Here is a 27,296-nt window from a genome sequence, read left to right on the forward strand (position 1 = left end):
TTGAAAGGTTTATTCTGAATCATCACGGTGTGTATCTATTATGGAAGAAAAAATATTAAGAATAGAGGCTGTGCTAAATATCTACTCTCAATTTTTTCAAACACTGAGCAGATTATTGATTACTTGCTGAAATAAAAATATTTATGTTTATCTGATGATCTAAAGATATAAAAGGCTGTATTTTCCAGCTTATGAAATAACATGCATAGGGGCACCTGGGTAGTTCAGTTGGTTGAGCATCCCACTTTGGCTTAGGTTATGATCTTGCAGTTCACGAGTTCGGGCCCTGTGTCAGTCTCTGTGCTGACAGCTCAGAGCCTGGAGCCTGTTTCAGATTCTGTGTCTCCCTGTCTCTCTGCCCCTCCCCCACTTGCACTCTGTCTCTCAAAAATAAATGTTAAAAATTTTTTTAATAAAAGAATTTAAAAAATAACGTGCATAAAATATTTTAAAACTTATGTTCAATTTTCTGAATTTACAGAGTATAACTAAACTACTTTTCTTGATATTTAAAAAGTGCACCTATGTGTACATAAATTATGTGTACATAATTATGTGTACAATTATGTGTACATAATTTATACGTGTGTATATGTGTGTGTATGTATACATACATATATATATATATGTATGTATATGTGTGTATGTATACATATACATACACACTTTTAATTAGTGGAGTTAATAAATATAATTCTGGTATTTTTATAATGTAGGGTTAGGTAAATTTCCTGTACTCTTGATTAAATTGCAACCTCTATAGGGAATAGGCAGCAGATTAATCATATTTTCTGTAGAACTACAAAAATATTTCCATAGTTAAAAGACAGTAAAAATGTGTCTTTTTATTATTATACATGCATTTAATGTTATATATTTAACAATATATATTATATACATAACGATATATAGTAATATTGTTATACATATATTAAATATTTTAATAAAATTATAATTTTTTTAAGTTGTTACAATGAGGTTGTACCTAAGGATGGTTCTTTATGAAATTTATTTTCTGGAGATTTAAAAAATAATTTCTTTCCTGAATTTTGATCATAACAGTATGAATCTAGAAAAATAGAAGTTTATTTAAAAAGAAAAAAAGGAAAGGCACAACAGCAGCTACAGATAGAAGATTTTGATTTGATCTACCTGCTCTTCCTAAATCCCTTCTGATGTAGATTATACAACCCCAGCTTTATCTGTACCCTTGTTTGTTGTTGTTGTTGTTGTTGTTGTTGTTGGGACTAGAGGATTTTTTTAATTGGCTCTAGAAGATTAAATGCTTCTAATGGGATTTTAGTCATTTGCTTTGAGATTTATAAGCTACAAGGGATATATAGAATAAGGCAGATTCAAGAGGGAGAAGTAGGACCAGTTTAGGACTGTTATAAAAAAACTCTATTCAGCAACGTGGTGGTCTGATTTTCTTTTCCCCTTTGTCCTTTTTTACAGAAAGGGAAAAAACCCAGGTGATGTTCAGGGTGCCATGAATTAGATTTACAAGGCATACTATTAGAAGTCATCCCTGTTGTTTGTAATAAGTGTAAGTTTATATAAGCAGTATTCACTACCTGAATGCAGATCAGCAGGTTTTTATATAATGACTGTAGATTTGTTTTTAAATCTAATTTGAAAAGAAAATTTTAGCTACCAAATTAAAATTAAGAGTAGTAATTAATACTAGTAATTTAAGTAGTGTTTTAAAGTCAGTAACTTAGGACTTGAGAATTTGATTTACTTTTTTGAATAACATAGCATTTGTTTGTAGATTTGCATAGTAAAATAACAGCTGTTAAACATCATAGGAAAGATTTGGATTAAGTTCTTTTTACTTGTTTCTTCTATTTTATACTAGATTCCATTCACCTTACAATGAATGAGTGATCCATCTTTGTTAAGACAGGCCAATAAGGCTTATGTCAAAAGGACCTTTTTTTAAATTTGTTATCCTAGCAGCTGGTTCTTTTCTACTGTCTTGGCTTACTGTACATCTGGAAAGAAGACATCTTGCAGCTGGGAGCCATTTCATGTCTAATTCATGTCCCCCTATCCTTAAGAGAGAAAAAAATTTTTGACAGTGCGTGTCAAGCACACATTGAATGCTAGCATTAACTGGTAATTTTAAAATATTCATTACAAATATTTTGTGTTATGTCATTTTGTAATAATTCTATTGCTTATATATTCTGAGCATGTTTTTTCTATTTAGATCTATAAAAAATTGCAAAAAAATATAGTACTTATTTATTTTTTTTATTTAAATATTTTTTAAAATGTTTATTTATTTTTGGGAGATAGAGTGGGGGAGGGGCAGAGAGATTGAGGGAGACCCAGAATCTGAAGGAGGCTCCAGGCTCTGAGCCTGTCAGCACAGAGCCCAACGCAGGGTTCTAACCCACGAAGCGCGGGATCATGACCTGGGCCGAAGTCGGAAGCTCAACCGGCTGAGCCACCCAAGCGCCCCTAAAAAAATATAAGTATTTTAATAAAAGCATAAATAATTTTATTTTGTTTATTCATCTTTCTAGCTTATTTCAAATATCTGGTTCTTGCTTACATAGCTAATGTTAGCTAATAAATACTTATTCAAAATTCACACTTCTAGTTTTGCTTTTAAAATATATTCTACTGTTTTACCTACTGTTTTGAATGATGTTAAAGTACACCAGAATTTTTGCCTGGAACCTGCTTAGGACAGTTGTGACATCCTAGAAAGTAAAGTGAGGTTAACAAAGAGTATGTTAAATATGTTTCCCTTCATTTAATTTAGATGAAATGATCCTCTTTAAATTAAGGAAATGCCCCTGTAGCAACTTTAAAGATAGAGACAACAGTAAGATCAAAAAGAACATTTTTATCTGTTGACACAGGTCTAATTCGTGAGGAATTTCTAATTCTGTCTTGATATAACCCCCACCCCCCACCCCCTCCAGCTTTGGCATTGAATTCTTCTGTGTGGTGTGCTTGAAAGGAATCCTATCCTGCCTGTGTCTGTGGAGGCTCCTGGCCCGTGTGTTTGGTCAACAAGCAACAGTGGGTGGTCGGGCTGCAGTGCAGGACAAGGGCCCGCTGTGCGCAGGAAAATGTGTTCAAAGGTGTTTAAGGGCGGTAAGGAAGTCAGCCGCCCTTCTGAGATTCCGGGGGCTATAGATCAGTGTTCTCCACACTATTGTAGACTGTGAGAAAACTTGCTGCAGGAGGCATGAAGGATGAGAAAATATAGTAAACTTATTCACCTGGTTCCACATCTGCAGCCTTCCCTTAAGAAAGGACTCTTCTGCCCTTTATGTTGTATAGTCTGTTAAGTAAATATTGACTACTATTTGCATTGAAAATAGGGAAAACTTGCACAGCTTGAGTTGAAAGGATTTGATTGATACATGATAAGGTTTCCTGGAACTCTTTTGGAGTACTAGGTACAATAAGCATTTTCTACAAAATCAAATTCATTATCAGGTTTTTTTCCTTAGGAATCAATGTTTTAATGTAAACCATTAAGTTTTTGGGCTTCAGGGAAGATCTTTTCAGATCTATAGGTTAGTATAAAGCTGGAGACTTTTTATCTAGTAGAAATCTCACAGTTGGGAAAAAATAGCAAGTGTTTCAATTTGTTAAGAGCAAATTGTGAAAGATTGTTTATTTTCTTTTAGAAAAGTAATACATTTTAAACTTTTGATTATTTCTATGCTTGCAGCTTTATTCTTTTAGTGAAGTGACTAGGATTGTTTTATTAGTGTCCTATAGAAAACTTCTGCAGCTTTTGAAAACATCTTTTTCTTTTTCTCTTAATTAAAACAAATTTTCTGTTCTGTTTATATAGTATCCTTAAAAGGGTTTTTCTGATTTTATGTTTGTTTACAATCTGTTAATTTCTCCTACATACTCACAATTAGAAAAAGTTCCTTTTGAGGTATAGAAGCTTTAACTGGAGAAATAAAACATAGATTTTTGATTGTCAGTAATTAAGAAGTTTAGTTATTATTTTTAAAAATTTTAAGTGTTTGAAGGTTTTTTTTTCCCAATATGCTTCTTTCAGCATCTGTAGATAAGCCATGTATCTTTTTTTTTTGATATATTGGTGAAACTGTAACTCAAATACTAGTTTGTAGAATTTAGAAGACATGGCTATACCCTTTTAGTTCTAGGATTTTGTTTTTATCATTTTTCCTGCAAATACCACATAGGATTTTAGAACTAGAAGTACTGTAGTGTTGGTTCTCATGCTATCGGGTATGTTTCTGTGTGGAATTTTGTCTCCAGAGTAGTCTTTACACTGTTCCCCGGCTAACTGTTTATAGCCAAATAATTTTGATCTTATAAGCATTTATTCCTTTGAATGTATTTATTGGTTACCCTGCTTCGTATCTTTAAAATAGCCAAGCTGTAAGTTCCATAGTAACAAATTCTGATGAATTTCAAAATAGGTTTCACTGTTACTTTTTTGTTGTCTTTATATTTTCTTTATATAATTTCCATTTAAGGCTTAAGTTTCACATTTACTCTGTAGAGGCAGACTTTTTATACATTTAGATAACAACAGTAATCAGTGACCTAAGTTGTAGGAATAGTGAGCAAAAGGAACATATTTTCCATTTTATTCTCAGTGGTGATATAAAGTTTCAGATTTAAACTTCATATCTTAGAATCATTATTTTACAGCCAAAAAAGACTTTAAAATTTTTATAGTTTCAAGTCCTGATTTTTACAGGTGATGAAGCATTGGCCTATTATGACTCCTTCAGCTAGCTGTAGAATTCCATTCCAGTTGTAAAACCATGAGAATCCTGGGTTAATCCCTGCCTCAATTTCAAATATAGTGAACAGGTTGTTAGTATTAGCACAAATGAAGCCAGAAAGTGATAACCTTTCATCAAGGCTGCAATCCTACTTTTAATTTTTTTTCATCTAGAAAAAATTGTCGGAACAGTTAATTTCTGGAGAAAGTTTACTGTCAAGAAAACAAATGATTTCTCATAACCTAATACAGTATTGAGAAAGACATAGTCAAACACAATTTTACAAAAACTTTAGTCTCTGTCACCTGTAAAATGTTCCATTGCAAGCTAAAATTCTAATGAAAGAACTGAAGTTGTGTGTATACACTTGAACACCATCTTGTATGCAGGGACAGATAACTTAGGTTGTCAGGGAAAACACAAGTAAGTAACATAAGTTTCAGTTGCACATAAGTCAGAGCATGATTTTATGAAACTTCCTAATTATTCTCATTTAATAAACATATGTTTTGTATAATGTATGTATGTCTCATGAACACATCAAAAGATGTTGCTATCATTGTGTTGTAAAACAGCCAAGAAAATATGCTGATTTCTTGTAAGGTATTTTAAAGCCTTTTGTTGATTTGATGTTACAGAAATAGTTTTTCTCATTTTTTGTTTTCTTTTTACTTATCGTCAAAACTACTTCATATTTGTAATGATTTTATAGTGTAGGAATGCCACATCATGTAATTTAAGTTTAAAAGGGCTGTCAATCCTCAAGGATTTTTTTCTTTTGACACTTGATAGTAAATAGTTTCTGATAAATGAGATTTAAAATGTTTTAATTTTCTCTTCAAAGGATAAACTTCCTAATTCCCTATAAAATAACTGATGATAAGACCTTTTCTTTGAGTAAAAAGAAAAAAAATGTTAGAGAAATGCATTTGCGAGTTTAATGCTCACTGTTGAGTTTTCAGGGCTGATGAATGTGTGTGGTGCTGTTGCGCTATCTTCTGGTCACTCAGCAAAAATGCGTCTTAACAGATTTGTTCCAGATGCTGGTTAGTCCTGAGGGTGTATATGCTGTTTTAACTCCCTGATGCTGTGCTACACTGGATGGTAATTTGACACTGCCAATTAAGAAATCAGTTCATGTTAAACTTTCTTTTCCTGATATTATAGAAAATGATGATATGGTTTCTAATAGAAGAAAAGCATATTCATAATATAATTTCTGTTATTAAAGGGGAAGATAAATCAGTGCTTTAACAGTTTCAAAATTCCAAGATTTACTTAAACTTCATAAATTACTTAAAATTAAACTATTTAAATTAAAGTTGTAAAGACATGATTTATGGGGAAAATCTTTTTCTGAGGATCTACTTGAACAATGATAATTATGTTTTTCTGTAGGAATGGTACATAATGTATTTTTAGGAAACTAGGAAGTGTTTTCCTTCTTAATTAAAAATGTATAGTTCTGGGGGGCGCCTGGGTGGCTCAGTCGGTTGTGTGTTCGACTTTGGCTCAGGTCATGATCTTGCGGTTTGTGAGTTCGAGTCCCGTGTTGGGCTCTGTGCTGATGGCTCAGAGCCTGGAGCCTGCTTCGGATTCTGTGTCTCCCTCTCTCTCTGCCCCTCCCCCACTCATTCTCTCTCTCTCTCTCTCTCTCTCTCTCTCTCTCTCTCTGTCTTTGTCAAAAATAAATAAACATTAAAAAAATTTAAAAAAATAAAATTAAAGTGTATATTTCTGAAACCTTGAAGAGTAACTTTTAACATTTTAAAATTAAACGTTCTAGGGGCTCCTGGGTGGCTCAGTCGGTTGGGCATCTGACTTTGGCTCAGGTCATGATCTCAAAGTTCGTGGGTTTGAGCCCTGCGTCGGGCTCTGGGCTGACAGCTCAGAGCCTGGAGTCTGCTTCGGATTCTGTGTCTCTCACTCTGTCTGCCCCTCCCTAGCTTGCACTCTCTTTCTCAAAGGTGAATAAATATTTTTAAAAAAACTTTTTTAAGTAAAACATTCTTTGTACCTTTTTATATAAAATTTTATTTATATTATAATTTTAATGTAAGTACTTATTGTGATGCTAAATAAGTTTGGTCTTCTTTATATTTCCTATTAAAGTATGTCAGAAAATTGATATTATGATACTAATTTCCTGAATTCTAGAGTTAATAGCAGTGGCAACTGTGTAACTGCAAAGGAAAATGTCATATCATTAAAGCTTCTACACACAACTTCTTTAATACAGAAAACAATCAATTATAAAAATACTGTTTCTCCACTGTATTTTTTTACTCTGTATCACATATCATTTATTTTGTTTTCCAAAGTAGAAATGCAGGTAAATAAAGTATTTATGTTTAGCACTTTAGTAGAACATAGTATGTCTTCAATAAAATTCTGTTCCACTAAAAAATCTGTTCAAATGATTTAATTTCTATTTTTACAAACCCTACCTTAGTAGAATTTGTGAGAATACAAGGAAATAGCTCATAGTGTATCATTTTAAATGGCTCATGTTAGGAGGAGCTTGTGAAGGCAGGTTCTCCACAGCATGTTTTTACTGTATTTTTTAATTTATTTCTTTATTTTTTTGCCTCCACTACCAGAATGTAAACATTTTGAGAGCAGAGCCTTGTCTATTATTCATCACCTTATCCTCAGGGTCTACAGTTACTGGCACATAGGAGGTACTCAATAAATACTTGTCAGTGTTACTGAATAACTAATATTATCAGTGGCATAGATATGTTTTATCTTTTGCATCTGAAAACAAATCTATAAGCTTTTATTATTCTACTAAGTTATAAAAGAAGGAATAGAGTTCTTACTGAATAATTTAGTACCAGTCACTCAGTATATATTGAGGGAGTTATTTGCAGAAGGTCCAGTGATTATGGACACAGATATAATATTTAATCCTTATACCTGAGAATATAGTATTTTGATTTGGAAACAGGAGTAACTTGACTGTTAATGAACATCAGAAGGTAGAATGTCAAGTCAGTTGAATTATGTTACTTTTCACTTGTGTCAGAAGGCAGAGAAGATAGGTAACACTTTGAGTTGGAATAAGAGGTGACTTCATGGAGCAGCTGTAATTCAAGTCCTATTTTTTTTTTTAATTTTTAATGTTTATTTTTGAGAGAGACAGAGCACGAATGGGGGAGGTGAATAGTTCTTGATATCCATTTTAGGAAAAAATGTTTCCTGGTTCTTAGAATAATTTGGGTTGGATTTATTTTTTTAATTTTTTTTTTCATGTTTGTTTATTTTTGAAAGACAGAGACAGAGCATGAGCATGAGCAGGGGAGGGGCAGAGAGAGAGGGAGACACAGAATCTGAAACAGGCTCCAGGTTCTAAACTGTCAGCACAGAGCCTGATGTGGGGCTAGAATTCACAGGGTGCCTGCTCATGACCTGAGCCAAATCTGGACATTTAATTGAGCCACCCAGGCACCCCTGGGTTGGATGTCTAAGGGTTTTCTAGAAGACTTCTGAGAAGAGAATCAAGAAAGCACTATTTTGGTGATATTAATCCAGACAGTAAAGAGAGTTTCTGGACAGCAGTAAAATGTTAGGCTTCTGGAATATTAACAGTGTGAGGTGGGAAGGATCCAAATTAGGCGGCTGGCATCAGGAATAGAAATAGGGGATCAAATCCCACATACCAAAGAAATCATAGGATTTGGAGATTTAAATTTTACAGGAAAGTTAAAGATTTATGCTGTAAGTCTGCTCCATTAAAAGAATCAGAACTCCGTGACTTCCAAGCGCCAAGTTGTTTTTCAAAAAAGGATTGTCTCATCCTGATTTTTATTTGTAGACTTTGTCCCACCCTTGCCCCTGCCAGTATTGCTGAATATTCATTCTAAAATGAAACATAAGTTTCTTTCATGGTTTGTTACCTCTCTGTATTAAGCCAAAGAAATGGATTGAATCCTACAAATCTGTCATGGTGGGAATGACTTTTTAAAGCTATTAAGAGAAAACATTTTTTATTTTGCTTAGTGAATGTTTTATTTAAAAGAACGGAACAATTGATCAAGAAATAACTCTGAGAAGCAGTTCATTACATCAACAAAATAAGAATATATGGAATGTATGGAAATGTCACCTCTCTTTTAGGTACCCCAGGCCTTCACAGTCCCATGTTGGATCTGGACAGTGATACACGTCCCTTGGTGTTGGGTCATCTTAGTCAGACAGCGTCATTGAAGAGGGGCAGCAGCTTTCAGTCTGGTCGAGATGACAGTAAGTATCTCTCTCTACTCCTACTTTGTCTTTTAAATTTGCACTTGTATAATTTCAAACATTTTTGTCTTGAATGTCCAAGTAAAATTAGAAATTTTCCTTGTGTTGCTGCTGCTAAGTATTACCAACCTTCACAGGTGAATGTATATTCAACATACATAGTTAAAGTCTACTTTAATTTTTCCTGTGGTTGACTTTTAAAAAATATGCTACAGAAAATATTTTGTGAGAAATTCTTTAAGATGACATTTGTAATAAAAGTAATCTCTATAGTCAGTACAGAGAAACACCTTTTGTATGCATTTTAAAACTTGGTTTAGAAAGAAGGGTTAATAATATATTAATTACTAACCATTTTTTCCTGAGAATAAAGTATCTTGAATTTTAACTATATTACATTTCCTTTGTAAAGTTGATATTTACCTATTGTTTATTTACCTGTGTGAGATACAAAATATATTGGTTATAATGCATTTGGGTACCAGTTAAATGCTGTTAGTCACTAGTTATTTATAACCTCAATAACAAATCTAAGAAATCCAACTAGGGTGGGGCACCTGGCTGGTTCAGTTAGTAGAGCATGTGACTCTTGATCTCGGGGTTGTGAATTTAAGGCACATGTTGGGTGTAGAGATTACTTAAGAATATTTTTTTTTTTTAAAAAAAGAAATCCAAATAGGCTAATAGAAATATCTTACTTTATATTAAAAGTAAATACCTCAAAGTTTATTTTAAAGTATTTTATGTTATTCTTATAAGTATTGGAGTTTACTTTTTTGTGTGTGATTTTTTAAATTTTTTTAATGTTTACTTATTTTTGAGACAACAAGAGGGAGAGAGACAGAACGTGAGTGGGGTAGGGCAGAGAGAGAGGGAGACACAGACTCTGAAGCAGGCTCCAGGCTCTGAGCTGTCTGCATAGAGCCTGACGTGGGTCTCAAACCCACGAACCGTGAGATTATGAACTGAGCTGAAGTCGGACACTTAACTGACTGAGCCACCAAGGCACCCCTCTGTTTTGTTTTTAAAGAAATTTTTCTTTACGTTGGTGAGAAAACAGTTGTTCCTTATTTTTCTTTGGAGTGGAGGCATTCTCCATGACAGACTGATCTTTGAGACCCAGTGGTCTATATATGTAGAATGTCTATATACTGTGTATATGTAGAATACATGGAAGTGCAGTAAGCCAGGCCACTCAGAGAGCTTGTTCAGCATCAGAGCCAACAAGGACTTGGTTCAGCATAGGATGTTTTCACTTTAATTTCCCAGCAAATAGTCTTGCAAAGAATATATGAGATAAGGATACTAGTTGAATTTCTCACAATAGTGTCATATAAGTAATGATCAATATAGCTGCATGGAGGAGCTCAAACCTTTGAAACACTAATTTGGGGGAAGATATCATAACAGTCTACTTGCCACCACATGAGGCACGTGTTTCAGTGCTTCAGTGCTTCAGTTTTTAGATTTTCTTCTCCTATTTGTTATCATTGGCCCATCATGCACTGGGCTGTGGTCTATGCTATGTAGCATGCTGCCTGCCATTTGGAAAATAGTGCTTATCTGTATTTGGTTTGTCTCTTTCAGCTCTGTCTCAAGATGAAAAATACCTCTAATTTCATTAGACTCATATCACATTATCATTAGGACTCCTTTCATTGGTTGTCTGTTCAACTGTAGACTCCATGAAGGCAAAGACCTGTTCTGTTCATTCAGTATTAGTGGTCAGCATCACAGACAGACGTTATGGTATAGCCACAGGATTAAGACACAGGACACTTAACAAATATTGGCCAAATAGACAAGTACAGTTTGTAATGTACCCCTAAATAAAGAACTATGCCTTTCACATATGTGACAACAATTTAAAGCTTTTCCCCCCAACTCATAGACAAAGGGCTAATATACCTAAGAGGTAAAGAGGCTCTGTAGGCCACAAATAGGAAATCTGAATGGCTCTTAAGTATATGAAGGCAGGTATTCAGCCTCACTTACAATAAAAATTTAAAAGGCTATGTAAGAACGATGGGATATGAGTTTGGCAAAATCCCTAAATTTTTATTGTTTCAGGTTTTATGTATTTGGTTTGTTCATTGGTAAGATTATAAAGAAGCTTATATGTGTTTATGTGTGTTGCTGGTGGGTGTGTAAAGAATCCCTGTAGAGGACAGTTTAATAATACTTATCAAAATCACAACTTCATGTACTCTTGGACCTAGAAGTTCTTGTTCTAAGAATTTATTCTACACTGATACTTGCATATGTGCTAAATGTTGTAGGTAAAAAGTTATTGATTAAAACACTTATTTTGGTTTTTTTTTTTGAAGTACTAATTTTAATGACAAAACATTGGAAACAGTCTTATCCATTAAAAGGGAATTTTTAAAAATTATCATACATACAAAATATGAAATAGATTTGACCCTTGAACAACACTGGTTTGAACTGTGTAGGTCTACTTATACACACATTTTTTTCAGTAAATATATTGGAAAGTTTTTTGGAGACTTGTGACAATTTGAAAAAACTCTTAAGATGAACCAGGTATCATTGAAATACAGAAAAAATTAAAAAGGTATTATTGTAAGGGTACAGTATAATACATATAACACATAAAATATGTATTAATTGACTGCTTTATGTAATTGGTAACTTTCCTGGTCAACAGTAGGCTATTAGTAGTTCAGTTTTTGGGGAGTCAGAAGTTATTCATAGACTTTTGACTGTGCAGGGGATCGGTGTCTCTAGCCTCTGTATTGTTCAAGGGTCAGCTGTACACAAATGTAATTGTGGGGGGAAAAAAAGAAACATTTTATGTACGAATAGGGAAGAACTTCAGGATCCACTGTTAAATGAAAAAAAGGCCAAGTGTCAAAAGATTGTCTTGAGTTTGCTTTCATTTGTGTGAAAGAACATTTGGGTGGGGGGGGGGAGAATATGTATTTATATTTGCTTGTGTATATAAAAGACATTTCAGAAAGAATCACAAATGACTAATAACAGTGGTTTCTTATGGCTGCAGCTGGGAACTGGGCAAATGGAGAACTAGTGGGAGATAGACTTTGTTCTGTATACCTTTTAAGCTTTCTTTTCCAACCACATCTTGTCTTTTTAAAATACTACGAAACATTTAAAATAAATAAAATCCATCTCCCTCCTCCCCCCCCCCCCCAGAATAACAACAGTAATTATAGCAACAAAACTTTTTGCCTAGGAGTAATTTGAAAGGAAGCTGACAGTTGATAAAGGAGTTAATAAAGTTCTCTTATCTGGCCGGTCTTTGAAATTGCTGAATAGAAGTTAGAAGTTGACCCCAGAAGTTCTCCTGATCATTGCTGTGAAACTGGACAGTGGGGATGCCTCTGCCTGCTCCTGCTGGAGGCTGTGAAACAGAACAGCAGGGCCAGGAAGCAAGGCATGGAGGAAGAAGGAAACAGGAAAGAATGCAATAAAGAAAAAGGAAAGAGATTGGAAGTGATTAATGCTCTTTGAATTACTAATTTGTTTTTATTCCAATGAACTTATTCCCATAAGAAATCTATAAGATATTATTTCCCACTTGCAACAATAACTGCATTAAATGATATGTAACCCAAGAGACTTCAGTATTTTTATTTTTTCTTAAATTTCTTTGTCATGGGAAGTTATTCATTATATGATTATACTTGAATATGTTCCTTTATACATGGTGAAAATTCAGTAATGAATCAAGTTATCATAGTGGCATTTCCTTTTTTTTTTTTTTTTTAATTTTTTAGATGTTTATATATATTTTTTGAGAGAAAGAGATAGCACGCACACATGGCACAAGCTGGGAAGGGGCAGAGAGAGAAGGACATACAGAATCTGGAGCAGGCACAAGGCTCTAAATTGTCAGCACAGAGTTGGATGTGGGGCTCAAACTCAAGAACTGTGAGTTCATGACCTGAGCCGAAGTCAGACACTTAACTGACTGAGCCACCCAGGCACCCCCATACAGTGGTATTTCCAACTGGTTGATATTTGCCTCAAATTTAAGGCTAATTGGCCTTGCCCTGACTTTGCCTTACTTTGCTGTTTGAGGGTAGGACTTTTGAGGGAAGTAGAACATCCTGAAGACAAGGTTGAAAAGCCAAAGCATTCTCCTTCTCCTGCTGTGCCCTCCAGACCAGTCTGCCATGCCCCTTTGAGAAAAACAGGAACCTCTGGTTAAAGTGTATTCTGTGTGCTGGCAGGCTTTGGTAGTGTGATGTGGAAAACAACATTTACTGATATCGGTCTATCAATAAATTAAAGCTCTGTAGCCAAAGTGGGACAAAGTGCAACACATTTTTTGGTGGGGGAGCAGTAATATGTTGAAACCAATTTTTATTCTTGACTCAAAGTATATTCATAGTATTTTCTCCCCTTAGCATGGAGATATAAAACTCCTCACCGGGTGGCATTTGTTGAAAAACTGACCAAGCTTGTTTTAAGTCAGCTGCCTAACTTCTGGAAACTCTGGATTTCTTATGTTAATGGAAGCCTTTTCAGTGAGGTATGTATACAAATTTGACTGTAGATGTCGCTAAGTCATTGTGAATTAACTTCTAGTCTTAAAAAATTTAGGTTTCTAAGTGACTTTTTAAAAACTTGAGTCCCAAAGCCTATTAATATTGTCAGATATTTTAAGATTAATTAAGAGTTCTATAAAGCTCTAACACTTCATAGCTGTATGATCTTAAACAAGTTACTTCATTGTTCTGAGAGTATTCTCAAATGTAAAAAGAGAGTAGGGGTATCTGTCTCAAAAGGTGGTCATGAGGATTAAATGAGAGTCAGTTAAAGAAAAAAAGAAAATGTGAAATATCTTCAAGGATTTAGAGTTGAGTAGATTGCCAGTTAGGTAAAATTATAGATGAAATTATTGTACAGTTGATTATGAACAAATGGTAAAACGAAGATAAAACAAAGGTAAAAGGAGCTTGCACATGGCTCTGAAATAACCCATGTAATTATGGAGGTTTCTAGCTGGAAAGAATTAAATGATCTTGTTTTCTAGCCCACTGTGATCAGCGCATAGAAGCTATTGCATTTAAATTTTCAAAAGTCGCACATTCACTTAGTGTCTTAATCATAATATAATTGGTAGCATAGAAATTATGAACAGAAAGTAACTGATGACATTTTGGGGTGATGGTGGGGTCTTGGTCATAGCCAACGACCAAGAAAGAATTCTTGAAGATGTCTTTGGTGCAAAAAGGTGATTTTATTAAAGCATGGGGGAGAGGACCCATGGGCAGGAAGAGCTGCACTGGGGTCCTGAGGGATAACTCATTATATTCCCTCAGGTTGGGAGGGAGTCAGGGACAGAATAAGTCTCTAAGAAATTTTGGAAACAAGGTTTTCAGGACCTCAGAGGGGCTAGCTGTTGCTGGGGAAACACCCTTATCACCATTTTATAAAACCTCAGTCAGGAGACCCTTCAGATGCATATCAGGGGCCATAAGCTTGGAGCATGATTGCCAGCATATGTCCTGGAGCAGTTGAGATAAAGGAAATAGATTTACAGGATCCTCAGGAGGTTGAGACAATGTTAAGTCAAGGTTCTCTTTTGCCCCTAGCAAAGTGTCATCATGGAGGCAGCTGAGCTCCTAAAGCTAGGTCACTCTGCTGGTTTCAAGGACTTGTCAATGGGCTGCAGGCAGTAAGGGAATTTAATTTTTCATTTGCCTTAGTTGCAAGCATTTAAACCCCTTTCCTTTGTTCTTGGGTAGCTGGGAGTGTCCAGGAATATCACACAGATACCACCTGGGGTAGGGGTGGGGTGCTATCTTGTGCTTTGCCCCTCAGCCTGTGGCATTCTCCCTCCACAGTAATGACTGATTTTTGTGTGTAGCACACGGAATTCAGACTCATCATTCTAGACTCTCAGTTCAAGTGCCCCATGAAAAGCCCCCAGGCCCTGGAGTGTAGACACTAATGCCCTTCACCTTCAGCTGCCAAAGAGGCCCCACCTGTAACAAGGAGAAGATAGCTCTGGTTTTGTCTCTCTACAGAGAACTCCTTTTGTCCCTGGGAGCTGGGACAGGTAGAGATCTTCATGAGGATAATGGCTATTTCCTGCTCTTTTATACTTGCATAGAAATAGAACATAGAAATTGGATATGGAAAGGGCTAACTGGTTTTGGTATTTTGAATGTAAGCACACCTTTGTGGTTCAAGATCTCTTCTCCTTCATGGAAAGTGGTTGGGTGTCTTGGTACTCCAGGGGTCCATCTTTTCTCTCTTGACCCATGGACATTTATTCACGCGACTTCTAAAAGAAATAGAATTATTTTCTGGAGCAATTTGTTTTCCTTTGAATGTTTAATTCTCATTGGTTCACTGACTCTTTTCTTTTAAACCAGGTAGATCCTTGTTTGTATGAATGGTTAGTTATCTAAACCATAAAATTTCCTTGGTGTATGAAAAATGGAAAAACTATAGTGTATGACAAAACTCCTTAGTGCATAAAAACTGAACTCTTAAGCATGAGTTATCACCATATTTTTTTCTTCCTTTTCAGCAGTGTATTAGTTACTGTGCTTTATAACATTAAAATATTATAGCTTTAAATAATGTATGTCTTCTGTCTTTTTGTATCACTTGATTATACAAAAACTCTATTGAAAAGTTAACTATACAAGGGAAGTGAGTCTTCCATAAAATAAATGTAGAGTTTGGCTGCCCTTGATAAATGCAGAGTTGCTTGTTGCTACTGAGGATGAGAATGCTTTATTTTTTTTTTCTACAAATTTTTATTTAAATTTTAGTTAGTTAACATGCAGTATAATACTGGTTTCTGGTGTAGAATTTAGTGATTCATCACTTACATACAATACCTGGGGCTCATTACAAGTGCCCTCCTTAATGCTCATCTATTTAAACCATTCTACTGCCCTACCTCCTCCCCTTCAGCCTACTTCCCTAACCATCAATTTGTTCTCTATAGTTAAGAGTCAGTTTCTTGGTTTGCCTCTCTTTTCTCCTCCCATGTTCATTTGTTTTGTTTCTTAAATTCCACATATGAGTGAAATCATATTATATTTGTCTTTCTCTGACTGACCTATTTCACTTAGCATAATACTGTCTACCTCCATCCACATTCTTGCAAATGGTAAGATTTCATTCTTTATGGCTGAATAATATTCCATTGATTGTATGTGTACACATACACACGCACACACACATACATACACACACACACACACACCAAATCTTTATTTTTTTTTTTATCTTTGTGAATTTTTATTTAAATTCTAGTTCACATATAGTATAATATTGGTTTCAGTAGACTTTGCTGATTCATCACTTACATATAATACCCAGTGCTCCTCACAATAAATGCCCTCCTTAATACCCATCACCCATCTAACCTGTCTGCCACCAACCTCTGATCAACCCTCAGTTTGTTCTCTGTCATTCAAAGTCTCTTGTGGTTTGTTTCCCTCTTTTCTCTCCACTCCCCTTCCCATATGTTCCTCTGTTTTGTTTCTTAAATTCGACATATGAGAGAAATCATATAATATTTGTCTTTCTCTGACTTACTTCACTTAGCATAATACTCTTTGGCTCCTTCCACATCATTGCAAATGGAAGATTTTATTCTTTTTGATGGCTGGGTAATATTCCATTGCATGCACACATGTGTGCACGCACACACACACACACACACACACACACATATATATGTATGTCACACCTTTATCCATTCAGCAGTCGGACATTTGGGCTCTTTCCGTAGTTTGGCTGTCGATAATGCTGCTATAAACATCGGGGTGTATATGTCTCTTAGAATCTGGATTCTTTATCCTTTACCATGTCTACTTTATCCATTCATCAGCTGATAGACATTTGAACTCTTTTCCATAATTTGGCTATTGTTGATAATACTGCTATAAACATTGGGGTGCATGTGCCCCTTCGAATTAGTATTTTTGTATCCTTTGGGTAAATACCTAGTAGTGCAATTGCTGGATTGTAGGGTAGTTCTATTTTTAACTTTTTGAGGAACCTCCATACTGTTCTCTCAGTGGCTGCACCAGTTTGCATTCCACCCAACAATGTAAGAGGGTTCCCCTTTCTCTGCATCCTCACCAATAACTCTTGCTACCTGTGTTGTTAATTTTAGCCATTCTCAGTGGTGTGAGGTGATATCTCATTGTAGTTTGGTTTGTATTTCCCTTATGATAAAGATGGTGGGCATGTTTCCTGTGTCTGTTAGGCATCTGTATGTGTTCTCTGGAAAAACATTTATTCATGTCTTCTGCCCATTTTTTAACGATTATTTGTTTTTTGGGGTGTTGTGTTTTATAAGTGCTTTATAGATTTTGGATACTAACTCTTTATCCGATATGTCATGTGCAGATATCTTCTCCCATTCTGAAGGTTGACTTTTAGTTTTGTTGATTGCTTATTGATTGTGCAGAAGCTTTTTATTTTGATGAAATCCCAATAGTTTATTTTGCTTTTGTTTCCCTTGCCTCAGGAGATATATCTAATAAGAAGTTGCTACAGCTGATGTCAGAGAGTTTCTCCTTTAGGATTTTGATGAGTTCCTGTCTCACATTTAGGTCAATCATCCATTTTGAATTCATTTTTGTGTATGGTGTAAGAGTGGTCCAGTTTCTTTCTTTTGGATGTTGCTGTCCACTTTTCCCAACACCATTTGTTGAAGAGACTGTCTTTTTTCCACTGGATACTCTTTCCTGCTTTGTTGAAGATTGACTATATAGTTGTAGGTTCATTTCTGGATTTTCTATTCTGTTCCATTGATCTATGTGTCTCTTTTTGTGCCATTACCATACTGTCTTGATGACTATAGTTTTGTAGTATAATTTGAAATCTGGAATTATGATGCCTCAAGCTTTGCTTTTATTTTTCAAGATGTCTTTGGCTATTTAGGTTCTTTTGTGCTTCTGTACAAATTTTAGGATTGTTTGTTGTAACTTTATGAAAATTCCAGTGGTATTTTGATAGGGATTGCATTAAATGTGTAGATTTCTGTGGGGAGTGTAGACACTTTAACAATGTTTGTTCTTCCCATCCATGAGCATGGAATGTTTTTCCATTTCTTTGTGTTATTTTTATTTTCCCTCATCAGTGTTTTTTTATAGACCTTTTACCTCTTTGGTTAAATTTATTTCTGGGTATCTTATGGGTTTTGGTGCAGTTGTAAATCAGATCAATTCTTTAATTTCTATTTCTGCTGCTTCATTATTGGTGTATAGAAGTGCAACAGCTTTTTGTACATTGATTTTTTTAAAAAATTTTTATTACGTTTATTTATTTTTGAGAGAAAGAGAGAGACAAAGTGAGAGTGGGGGAGAGGCAGAGAGTGAGGGAGACACAGACCCAAAGCAGGCTCCAGGCTCTGAGCTGTCAGCACAGAGCCCGGTGCAGGGCTGGAACCCACAAACCGTGAGATCATGACCTGAGCCGCAGTTGGATGCCTAACTGACAGAACCACCCGGGCACCCCTGTACATTGATTTTGTATCCTGTGATTTTACTGAATTTATGTATCGGTTCTAGCAATTTTTTGCTGGAGTCTTTTGATTTTCTGTATATGTCATCAGCAGTGAAAGTTTGACTTCTTCCTTACCTATTGGGATGCCTTTTATTTCTTTTTGTTGCCTGATTGCTATGGCTAGGACTATGTTAAATAACTGGTGAGAGTCAACATCCCTGTCTCATTCTTGACTATTGAGGAAAAGCTCTGAGTTTTTTCCCATTGAAGATGATATTAGCTGTGCATTTTTCATATTGGCCTTTATTATGTTGAAGTTCATTCTAAATCAACTTTGTTGAGGGCTTTTATCATGAAAGCAATGTTGTACTTTGTCAAATGCTTTTCTGCATCTACTGAAAGGATCATATGGTTTTTATCCTTTCTTTATTAATATCTGTATCATGTTGATTGATTTGCGAATATTGAGCCACCTTATAGCCCAGGAATCAATCTCACTTGATCATGCTGAATGATTCTTTTAATGTACTGTTGGATTTAATTTGCTAGTATTTTGTTGAGAATTTTTCATCCATGTTCATCAAAGATACCAACCTGTAGTTCTCTTTTTTAGTGGAGTCTGCTGTTTTTGGAATCAGAGTAATGCTGATCTCATAGAATGAATTTGGAAATTTTCCTTCCATTTCTGTTTTTCAGAATAGTTTGAGAAGAATAGGTATTAACTCTTCTTATTTTATTATTATTTTTTTAATGTTTATTTATTTTTGAGAGAGAGACAAAGCACTAGTAGGAGAGGGGCAAAGAGAGAGAGAGGAAGACACAGAATCTGAAGCAGGTTCCAGGCTCCGAGCTGTCAGCACAGAGCCCGATGCAGGGCTTGAACTGAAACCGTGAGATCATGACCTGAGTTGAAGTCACTTAACTGACTGAGTCACCCAGGTGCTCCTTAACTCTTCTTTAAATATTTGGTAGAATTCCCCCTGTGAAGCCATCTGGCCCTAGAATTTTGTTTGTTGGGAGATTTTGATAACTGATTCAGTTTCTTTGCTGGTTATCAGTCTGTTCAAGTTTTCTGTTTCTTCCAGTTTTAGGTTTGGTAGTTATATATTTCTAGGAATTTATCCATTTCTTCTAATTTGTTGACATATAATTTTTCATAATATTCTCTTATAATCGTTTGTATTTCTGTGGTGTTGGTTATTTGTCCTCTTTCATTTGTGATTTTATTGATTTGAGTCTTTTTTCTTTTTGATAAGCCTGGTTAGGGGTTTATCAATTTTATTAATTTTTTCAAAGAACCAGCTCCTGGTTTCATCGATCTCTTCTATTGTTTTTTAGTTTCTATATCATTTACTTCTGTTCAAATCTTTATTATTTCCCTTCTTCTGCTGGCTTTAGGTTTTGTTTGTTGTTCTTTTTCTAGCTACTTTAGGTATAAGGTTAGGTTGAGACTTTTCTTGCTTCTTGAGGTAGGTTTGTATTGCTATATACTGCCCTCTTAGGATGACTTTTGCTGCATTCCAGAGGTTTTAGATAATCATGTTTTCATTCTCATTTGTTTCCATGTATTATTTTTATTTCTTCTTTGACTTACTGGTTGGCCAATTCATTCTTTAGTAGGATGTTGTTTAATCTCTTTGTATTTGTCATCTTTCCAGATTTTTTTCTTGTGGATGACTTCAAGTTTCATTTCATTATGATCAGAAAATATGCATGGTATCATCTCACAATTTTTGTATTTGTGAGGCCTGATTTGTGACCTAGTATGTGATCTATTCTGTAGAATGTCCCCATGTTCACTTGAAAATAATGTTCTGATGCTTTGGGATGAAATGTTCTGAATATATTTGTTAAGTCCATCAGGTCCAGTATGTCGTTCAAAGACACTGTTTTCTTGTTGATTTTGTGCTTAGATTATCTGTCCATTGATGTAAGTGGGGGTGTTAAAGACCCCTACTATTATTATGTTATCATCAAGGACTTCCTTTATGTTTGTTACTAATTGTTTTACATATTTGGGCACTTTCATGATGCGGGCATAAATATTTACAATTGTTGTGTCTTCTGTTTGATAGTCCCCTTTATTATGATATAGTGGCTTTTCCTTTTTTTCTAATCTCTTGTTATAGTCTTTGGTCTAAAATCTAGTTTGTCTGTTATAAGTATTCCTACTCTGGCTTTCTTTTACAGTCCATTTACATGATAAATGTTTCTCCAGCCCCTCACTTTCAATCTGCACATGTCATTAGGTCTAGAATTAATATCTTGTAGGCAGCATATAGATGGGTTTGGTTGTGGGTTTTTTTTTTTTTAATCCATTCTGACACCCTATGTCTTTTAATCAAAAGAGCATTTAGTCCATTTACATTTAGAGTAATTATTGATAGATATGTATTTAGTGCTATTTTATTACCTGTTTTGTCATTGTTTCTGGAGATTTTCTCTGTTCCTTCTAGTCTTTCTTTCTTTTGGTATTTCCTTCCCACTCGAAGAGTCCCCTTTAATATTTCTTGCAGGGCTGGCTTAGTGTTCACAGAATCCTTTAGTTTTTCTTTGTCTGGGAATCTCTTTATCTCTCCTTCTATTCTAAATGATAGCTTTGCTGGGTAGATTATACTTGGCTGCAAATTTTTCCCATTCAGTGTGTTGAATATATTGTGCCCCTCCCTTCTGGCTTGCCAAGTTTCTGTGGTGAGATCTGCAGCTAGCCTTATGGGTGTTCCATTGTAGTATAGGGACTTCTTTTGTCTTCTTTTAGGATTTTTTGCTATCACTATATTTTGTAAATTCAACTACAGTATATCTTGGGGTTGGTCTGCTTTTGTTGATTTTGATGGGAGTTCTCTCTTACTCCTGGATCTGGATGTCTGTCCTTCCACAGAGTAGGGAAGTTTTCAGCTGTTATTTCCTCACATAAACCTTCTGTCACCCCTTTCTTTCTCTTTTTCTTCTGGGAATCCTATGAGAAAATGTTATTACATTCAATTAAGTCAGTGAATTCCCTGAGTGAATTCCCTAAGTCTGTTCTTGCAATCCATAATTCATTCTCTCTTATTTGGCTTCATTTTCCATTATACTGTTTTTTATATCACTTATTCATTCCTGTGTTTCTTCCGTTCTTGTGGTCATTTTATCCAGTCTGTTTTGAATCTCAGTTACTGCATTTTTCATTTCTGACTGGTTGTTTTTTATCTCTCTTATCTCTGTGGTAAGAGTCCCCTTGATGTCTTCCATACTCTTCTCAAGCCCAGCAAGTATCCTTTTCACTGTTGCTTTAAATTCTGCATCAGGCATATTATTTATGTTTTGATTAGATCTCTGGCTGTGACCTTTTCTTGTTCTTTCTTTTGGGATGAATTCCTCCATCTGTGTACTTTATCTGGGTCTCTGTCTTCTCCTGCTCCTGAGAGTGATGGCTTTATGAAAGAGTAGTCCTATAATGTCCATGGCCTGGAGCTTCAGGAAGTGTCTCTGGTGTGTACTGCATGTACTCTGCTGCTGTATTTTTGTCTGCTTTATCCCTCAGGTCAGTTGTCTACAGAGTTTCCCCTGTCTGCATCAGAGAGTGTTTGGACCTTGGCCAAAGCGTGTCCAGTTTTAACTAGGTGTGCTCTGGTCTATTTGTTAAATTAGATCTGATGCTATTTCCACCACACCTAACGTTTTGAAGAACTCTATAGTTAGTAGATGTAGTGCGTGTGGGGGTTTGTGCCGGTCTTCTGAGGAAGGGGCCTACTGTGCTGGTTCTTAGGTGTACTTGCCCAAGAAAAGCAGTACCAGTAGAGTGCAGGGGGACAAGACTTGGTGTAAGTAGGTAAGGGAGCCAGTTTTGGGACTGTGCTGTTTACTGAAGTTGGTTTATGCTGAGGGAGAGGGGAGGGAAAATGGTGCTAGCCAGCTTCTTTGTCTCCAGAGAGTGGTCTCCATGCTTGCTGGTCTTGGAGAAGCACTCCCAGAAAAGTGAATAATTTCCCCCTCATTCATTCCAGGGGTTTTTCAGATTGGTGTTTTCTTTTTTTCTAAATTTTTTTTAATGTTTTTATTTATTTCTGAGACAGAGAGAGACAGAGCATGAGCAGGGGAGGGGCATAGAGAGAGGGAGACACAGAATCCGAAGCAGGCGCCAGCCTCTGAGCTGTCAGCACAGAGCCCGACGCGGGGCTCGAACTCACAGACTGTGAGATCATGACCTGAGCCGAAGTCGGATGCTTAACCGACTGAGCCACCCAGGCACTGCTCAGATTGGTGTTTTCATGCTATCTGTGTCCACATTATTTGTCTGCCTGGAGCAGTCCAGTGCACTTTGGGTTATATACCAGCCAAACCTGCTGACTTTTAAAACTCCAAACTTTAAAACTCCAAACTTTAAGGAGCTGCTATAGTGGGGGCCTGTGCTGGTCTTCTGGGGGAGGGTCTTCCTGGGTTGGGACAGATGGAGGATTAACCCAGAAGAGCAGTCACACAAGAGTTCAGGGGTGTGGGATTTGGAGCAAGTAGGCTAAACAGTCAGTGTCCAGGTTTGCCACCCTCAGCACATGTCTCTGCACCTGTGCTTAGGTGCAGGCAAAGGAAATGGCTCCCTCTGGTTCTTTTGTCCCCCAAGAGGTGTGTTTGTGAATGTTACCTCTCACAGGTATGCTTCAAGAAAAGCAAACAGTTAGTCTCTCCCTGTGCACCTTAGGTGAGCCTCAGATTTCTGTCTGCCACCAGGGTTGCTTGCCTGCTTTCTCTCCAGGAGTGGGGCAATGCCCTCAGGTCTCTATCCCAGCCAAATCTGCCAACCTCTACAACTCCAGTCTTTGAGCCCTACTGGTTGCAAAAACTCACAAAAATCAGCTCTTCTCATTTTCCCAGCCACTGGCTTTGGGGAAGTGTTCTCCTTATGCATTTCCCTGGGCACTCCACTCTCTCTCTTGCCATTCTCCAAGACCAGGACTTCTTCTCCTCCACAGCACTTGTGATCTCTTTGTCCCTCAAACCACATCTCTGCACTTCCTATCTTCCTTGATGTGACCTCTTCTCTTCCTTTAGTTGTATAGTTTGTTCTGTCAGTCCTCAGGGAGATTTTTGGGTATTCAGAATGATTTGATAGTTATCTAGTGGTATTTGAGGACAAGCCTAGGATTTTCTACAAACCTCTATTTTCTACACACCTCCATCTTAGCTCCTCCCAAACCAAGGAAGAGAATGTTTTAATTTCAGCTTTTCTGGTGTCCTGAAAAAAGTTTTCTCAACATTCCGCTTTCATACATGTCTCCATCAGTTTGCATTTTTATCCCTCTTAGCTGCATGAGAGTTGTGTGACTGTGTGCTGAGGACAGGTTTGGATTTCTTGCCCTCTGCCACAGTGGGGAACAGCTGTACCACCCATATCATGGCATAACTTCCCCTTCTTATCTGCTCTGTCTCTAATCCTGATTGCTCATGACAACTGGAAAGGTAGATGCTTCCATATAAGTGCCTTGGACAGATTGTGTGCACAGCTCCTCTTACAGAACATGAAGTGTTTTAATAGAAACATCCAATATATTTCACTTACTAGCTGTGACCTTAGGCAAATAACTTTACTTCTTTATGCCTAGTTGTATAGTTCTGGTTTGAGAATTAAACGAGTTAATGTCAGTGGAGTACTTATAGCAGTGTCCAGCAGGTAAATGAAAATGTGCTCATATTATTTGGAAAAAAAATATTTGTTCTAGTACTTGAAATCTCATTGGCGTGGCACATAATAGGTATTCAGGGAACAAAGTTTAGTAGCATTAAGAAATAGTGGACTGATGAACTACTAGAGTCATGATGAATAATGTCAAGATAGATTGACTCATCAAAAGCATTAGTACCTTAGGAAATGGATTTTAAACCTAGTTATTTGTTTCCAGTCAAATGTTTCTTCCTTCCAATTTGATTGGTTCTCGTAGGTGGCCTACCACACAAGGATCGTAGTTGCCTTATTTTGAGTCTTTTTGGAGTTTGTAAAATTCCCAAGTTTTTGATCTGGGTATTTATTCATTCATTCATTCATTCATTCATTCATTCAGAGAGCGGGAGCAGGGGAGGGGCAGAGAGAAAGGGAGAGAGAGAGAGAGGGAGAGAGAGAGAAAGGAAGAGAGAAAGTCCCAAGCAGGCTCCATGCTGAAAGCTCAGTCTCACAATCGAGCCCACCTGAGACTCAGTCTCATGTGAGATCATAACCTGAGCCGATTGTATGGAATCCAATTTGACAGTAAATTTCATAAAAAAAATAAAATAAAATAACCTGAGCTGAAATCAAGAATGGGATGCTTAACCAACTGAGTCACCCAGGTGTCCCTTGATCTGGGATATTTTAGTGAAACATTAGTTGTACTGAATTGGATATGTCTGTGGTATTTGTAAGCTTTTAAGAGTTGATAGTAATTATTGTTAATTGAGTGTAATTCATTATGCAGATCTGGGCATGTTTTTAAATTGTCAACCCTCTATTGAAAAGCTAGAAAGACACTGAAGGGTACTAGAAAGGAATGGATGAGTTAGGAACATGTGCCTACCATGTCAGTTTACTAGTGAAATCCTGAAACTTAATTAAATTAAAACTGGGAAGAGTTCTGAGGTTTTTGATACTTGGTATTCAAACTCATACAAGAAAGCTCTGTAATATTTAAACAAAATTTACCTGAAAAATTTTTTCTAGTTATAGTAACTATTTGCTTTATTAAGAGCCCATCCGTTAAATATTTAGATGGAGTTTCCAACAGTTTAAAAAATAGTTCTTCAAACCAGTCATGCCCATGTGAAGTAACATACGTGAATCAAAACAGTGAAATTTAGCCGTTGGTCTCACCACAAAGTAGTTTTGGTCTGTGTGTGCAGGAAAGAGTTAAGGTTTTTAAAGAAATGGTTAACAGTAGCTTGAGATCTCACCTTTAGACATATTTTAAATATAGTATAATTTGGAATGAAAAATTGTAAAGCATCCAAATAATTTTCAACATTAGTAATTGACATTTTTTAAGTTGCATAACTCATAAAATGTAGATTAAAATGCACTTTATGTTCCCAAATTAGATTTTCTTTTAAAAATAGGGCAAAAATTATATAGTTCAGTATGTTAAAGATATTTGACTCTTCATCAAATTAAAATAATAAGTAACTGTTTTTTTAATTGATAATTTTAAGAGGTATGACTTACAATTAATTCCTGTCCCCCTCCACTCTCTATATATTTGGAGACCAGTCCTTAAAGTTCACAGATTATTTTGTCTAGTAGATGCCATTATGCACTCATTAATACCTGTTTGATGGTCAAAATTTAGTTTTAATTTTGATAAATAATCAAATTTTAAAAATTGCTTTTCACTCTTTTCTTTGATTTAAAAATATTTCACAGAAGGACTCTGAAATAACTAGCCCATTTAACAAAAAGTTCAGTATTAGGTACTGTGACAGATATAATTAGAAAGGCACCAACTGATCAGTATACTTAGAATTTTATACTGGCTTGACTCATTATTGAAACAAATTGCGCCTTTATTTCAGAGCTTCATCCCTTTGTCCACAACATACTAAACCAGCGTGTGTTAGGGTTCAGAGAAACAGAACCAATAGGATGTTGATTCTGTATCTAACTGTGTATATAAAGAGAAAGATTAACCATAAGGAATTGGCTCACATGATTATAGAGGTTAACAAGTCCCAAAATCTGCAGTAATCAAGCAGGAAACCCAGGAATGCCTATGTTGTAGTTCCAGTCTGAAAGCCAAGAGGCTTAAGACCCAGGAAGTACCAGTGTTTCAGTTCAGTGTCCTCAGTCAAAGCAGTCAAGCTGGAGGATTTCCCCCTTACTGGAGGAAGGTCAGCTTTCTTGTTGTATTCGGGCCTTCCACTGATTGGGTGGGTTCCACCCTCATTAAGGAGGGCAATCTGCTTTCCTCAGCCTACCAATTCAAATGTTAATCTCATCTAAAAACACCTTCACAGACTTACCCAGAATAATGTTAAAGGAATATGGGGTGCAGTCAAGTTGACACATAGACTTAACCATCACAAGGTCCTTAACTTAGATTTTGCAGTATAGAATTCCAGTGTCATTTGTGCCTCCTGACATCACAGTAGGTACAGGGCTCCTCAGCAACATCTGAATTCCACACCTACAGTAGTCCTCCTAACCCTAGGAAATTCTTAAACTTCTGCATACCCTTTTGTTGATATCTTAAATCTCTAGGAGAACAGTAAGTCTGTTGGACTTTTCAGGAGTATATCATAGGATTATGCCTAGCAGATACCCTTCAAAGGGCCAGTCTGCCATGTGGAGACCCAGGACTTTGAGTTTTTTAAAGAAAACCTTCAGATTATTACAGTACTGTTCAGGGCCCTCAGGCTTTCTGAAATATATCCCAGGAGGTCCTGAAGAACACTAACCCTAACCCTAGGTGATCCTTCATTCACCAAATATTTCATGAATACCCTGAACACTCTATGTGCCAGGCACTGATAGATTTACATACACACACACGTATACGTGTATGTACACATAACCCACACATGCATAAATTGAAAAAAATATATATATATATAAAGATGACCGAGATAAACATGATCTCTCTCCTCCTGGAGAGACAGAACCAAAATAATTTTTTTAAATGTTTATTATTTTGAGAGAGAGAGAGAGAGAGAGGGAGGGAGAGAGAGAAATGAGTGGGGGAGGGGCAGAGAGAGAGGGAGACAGAGGATCCAGAGCAGGCTCTGTGCGCAGCGCACAGCCTGATGCGGGGCTCAAACTCATGAACCATGATATCATGACCTGAGCTGAAGTCAGACACTTTACCAAATGAGCCACCCAGGTGTTCCCCAAAATAAATTTTTAAA

The 27,296-nt window shown here is 36.2% G+C and overlaps 1 protein-coding gene and 1 long non-coding RNA gene across 6 annotated transcripts in view; one reads left to right on the forward strand and one right to left on the reverse strand.

The window, feature by feature from the left end:
• Positions 1 to 27,296, forward strand: part of EXOC2 (exocyst complex component 2) — a 279,312-nt gene that overhangs the window by 117,453 nt on the left and 134,563 nt on the right. For all 5 annotated transcript variants that reach the window (XM_042985868.1, XM_007073170.3, XM_042985869.1 and 2 more), the window contains 2 exons: positions 8,859 to 8,984; positions 13,376 to 13,500. In XM_042985868.1, coding sequence (XP_042841802.1) covers positions 8,859 to 8,984; positions 13,376 to 13,500 — 251 coding nt within the window. The remainder of the gene's footprint in view (positions 1 to 8,858; positions 8,985 to 13,375; positions 13,501 to 27,296) is intronic.
• On the reverse strand, positions 12,223 to 26,492 carry LOC122238578. The gene is made up of 4 exons (XR_006217535.1): positions 26,415 to 26,492; positions 15,154 to 15,261; positions 13,034 to 13,147; positions 12,223 to 12,366 (listed from the first exon to the last, which is right to left on the reverse strand). It is a non-coding gene; the product is annotated as an uncharacterized LOC122238578 (long non-coding RNA).

This window comes from Panthera tigris, chromosome B2 (assembly GCF_018350195.1).
Source record: "Panthera tigris isolate Pti1 chromosome B2, P.tigris_Pti1_mat1.1, whole genome shotgun sequence".
Lineage (NCBI taxonomy): Eukaryota > Metazoa > Chordata > Mammalia > Carnivora > Felidae > Panthera > Panthera tigris.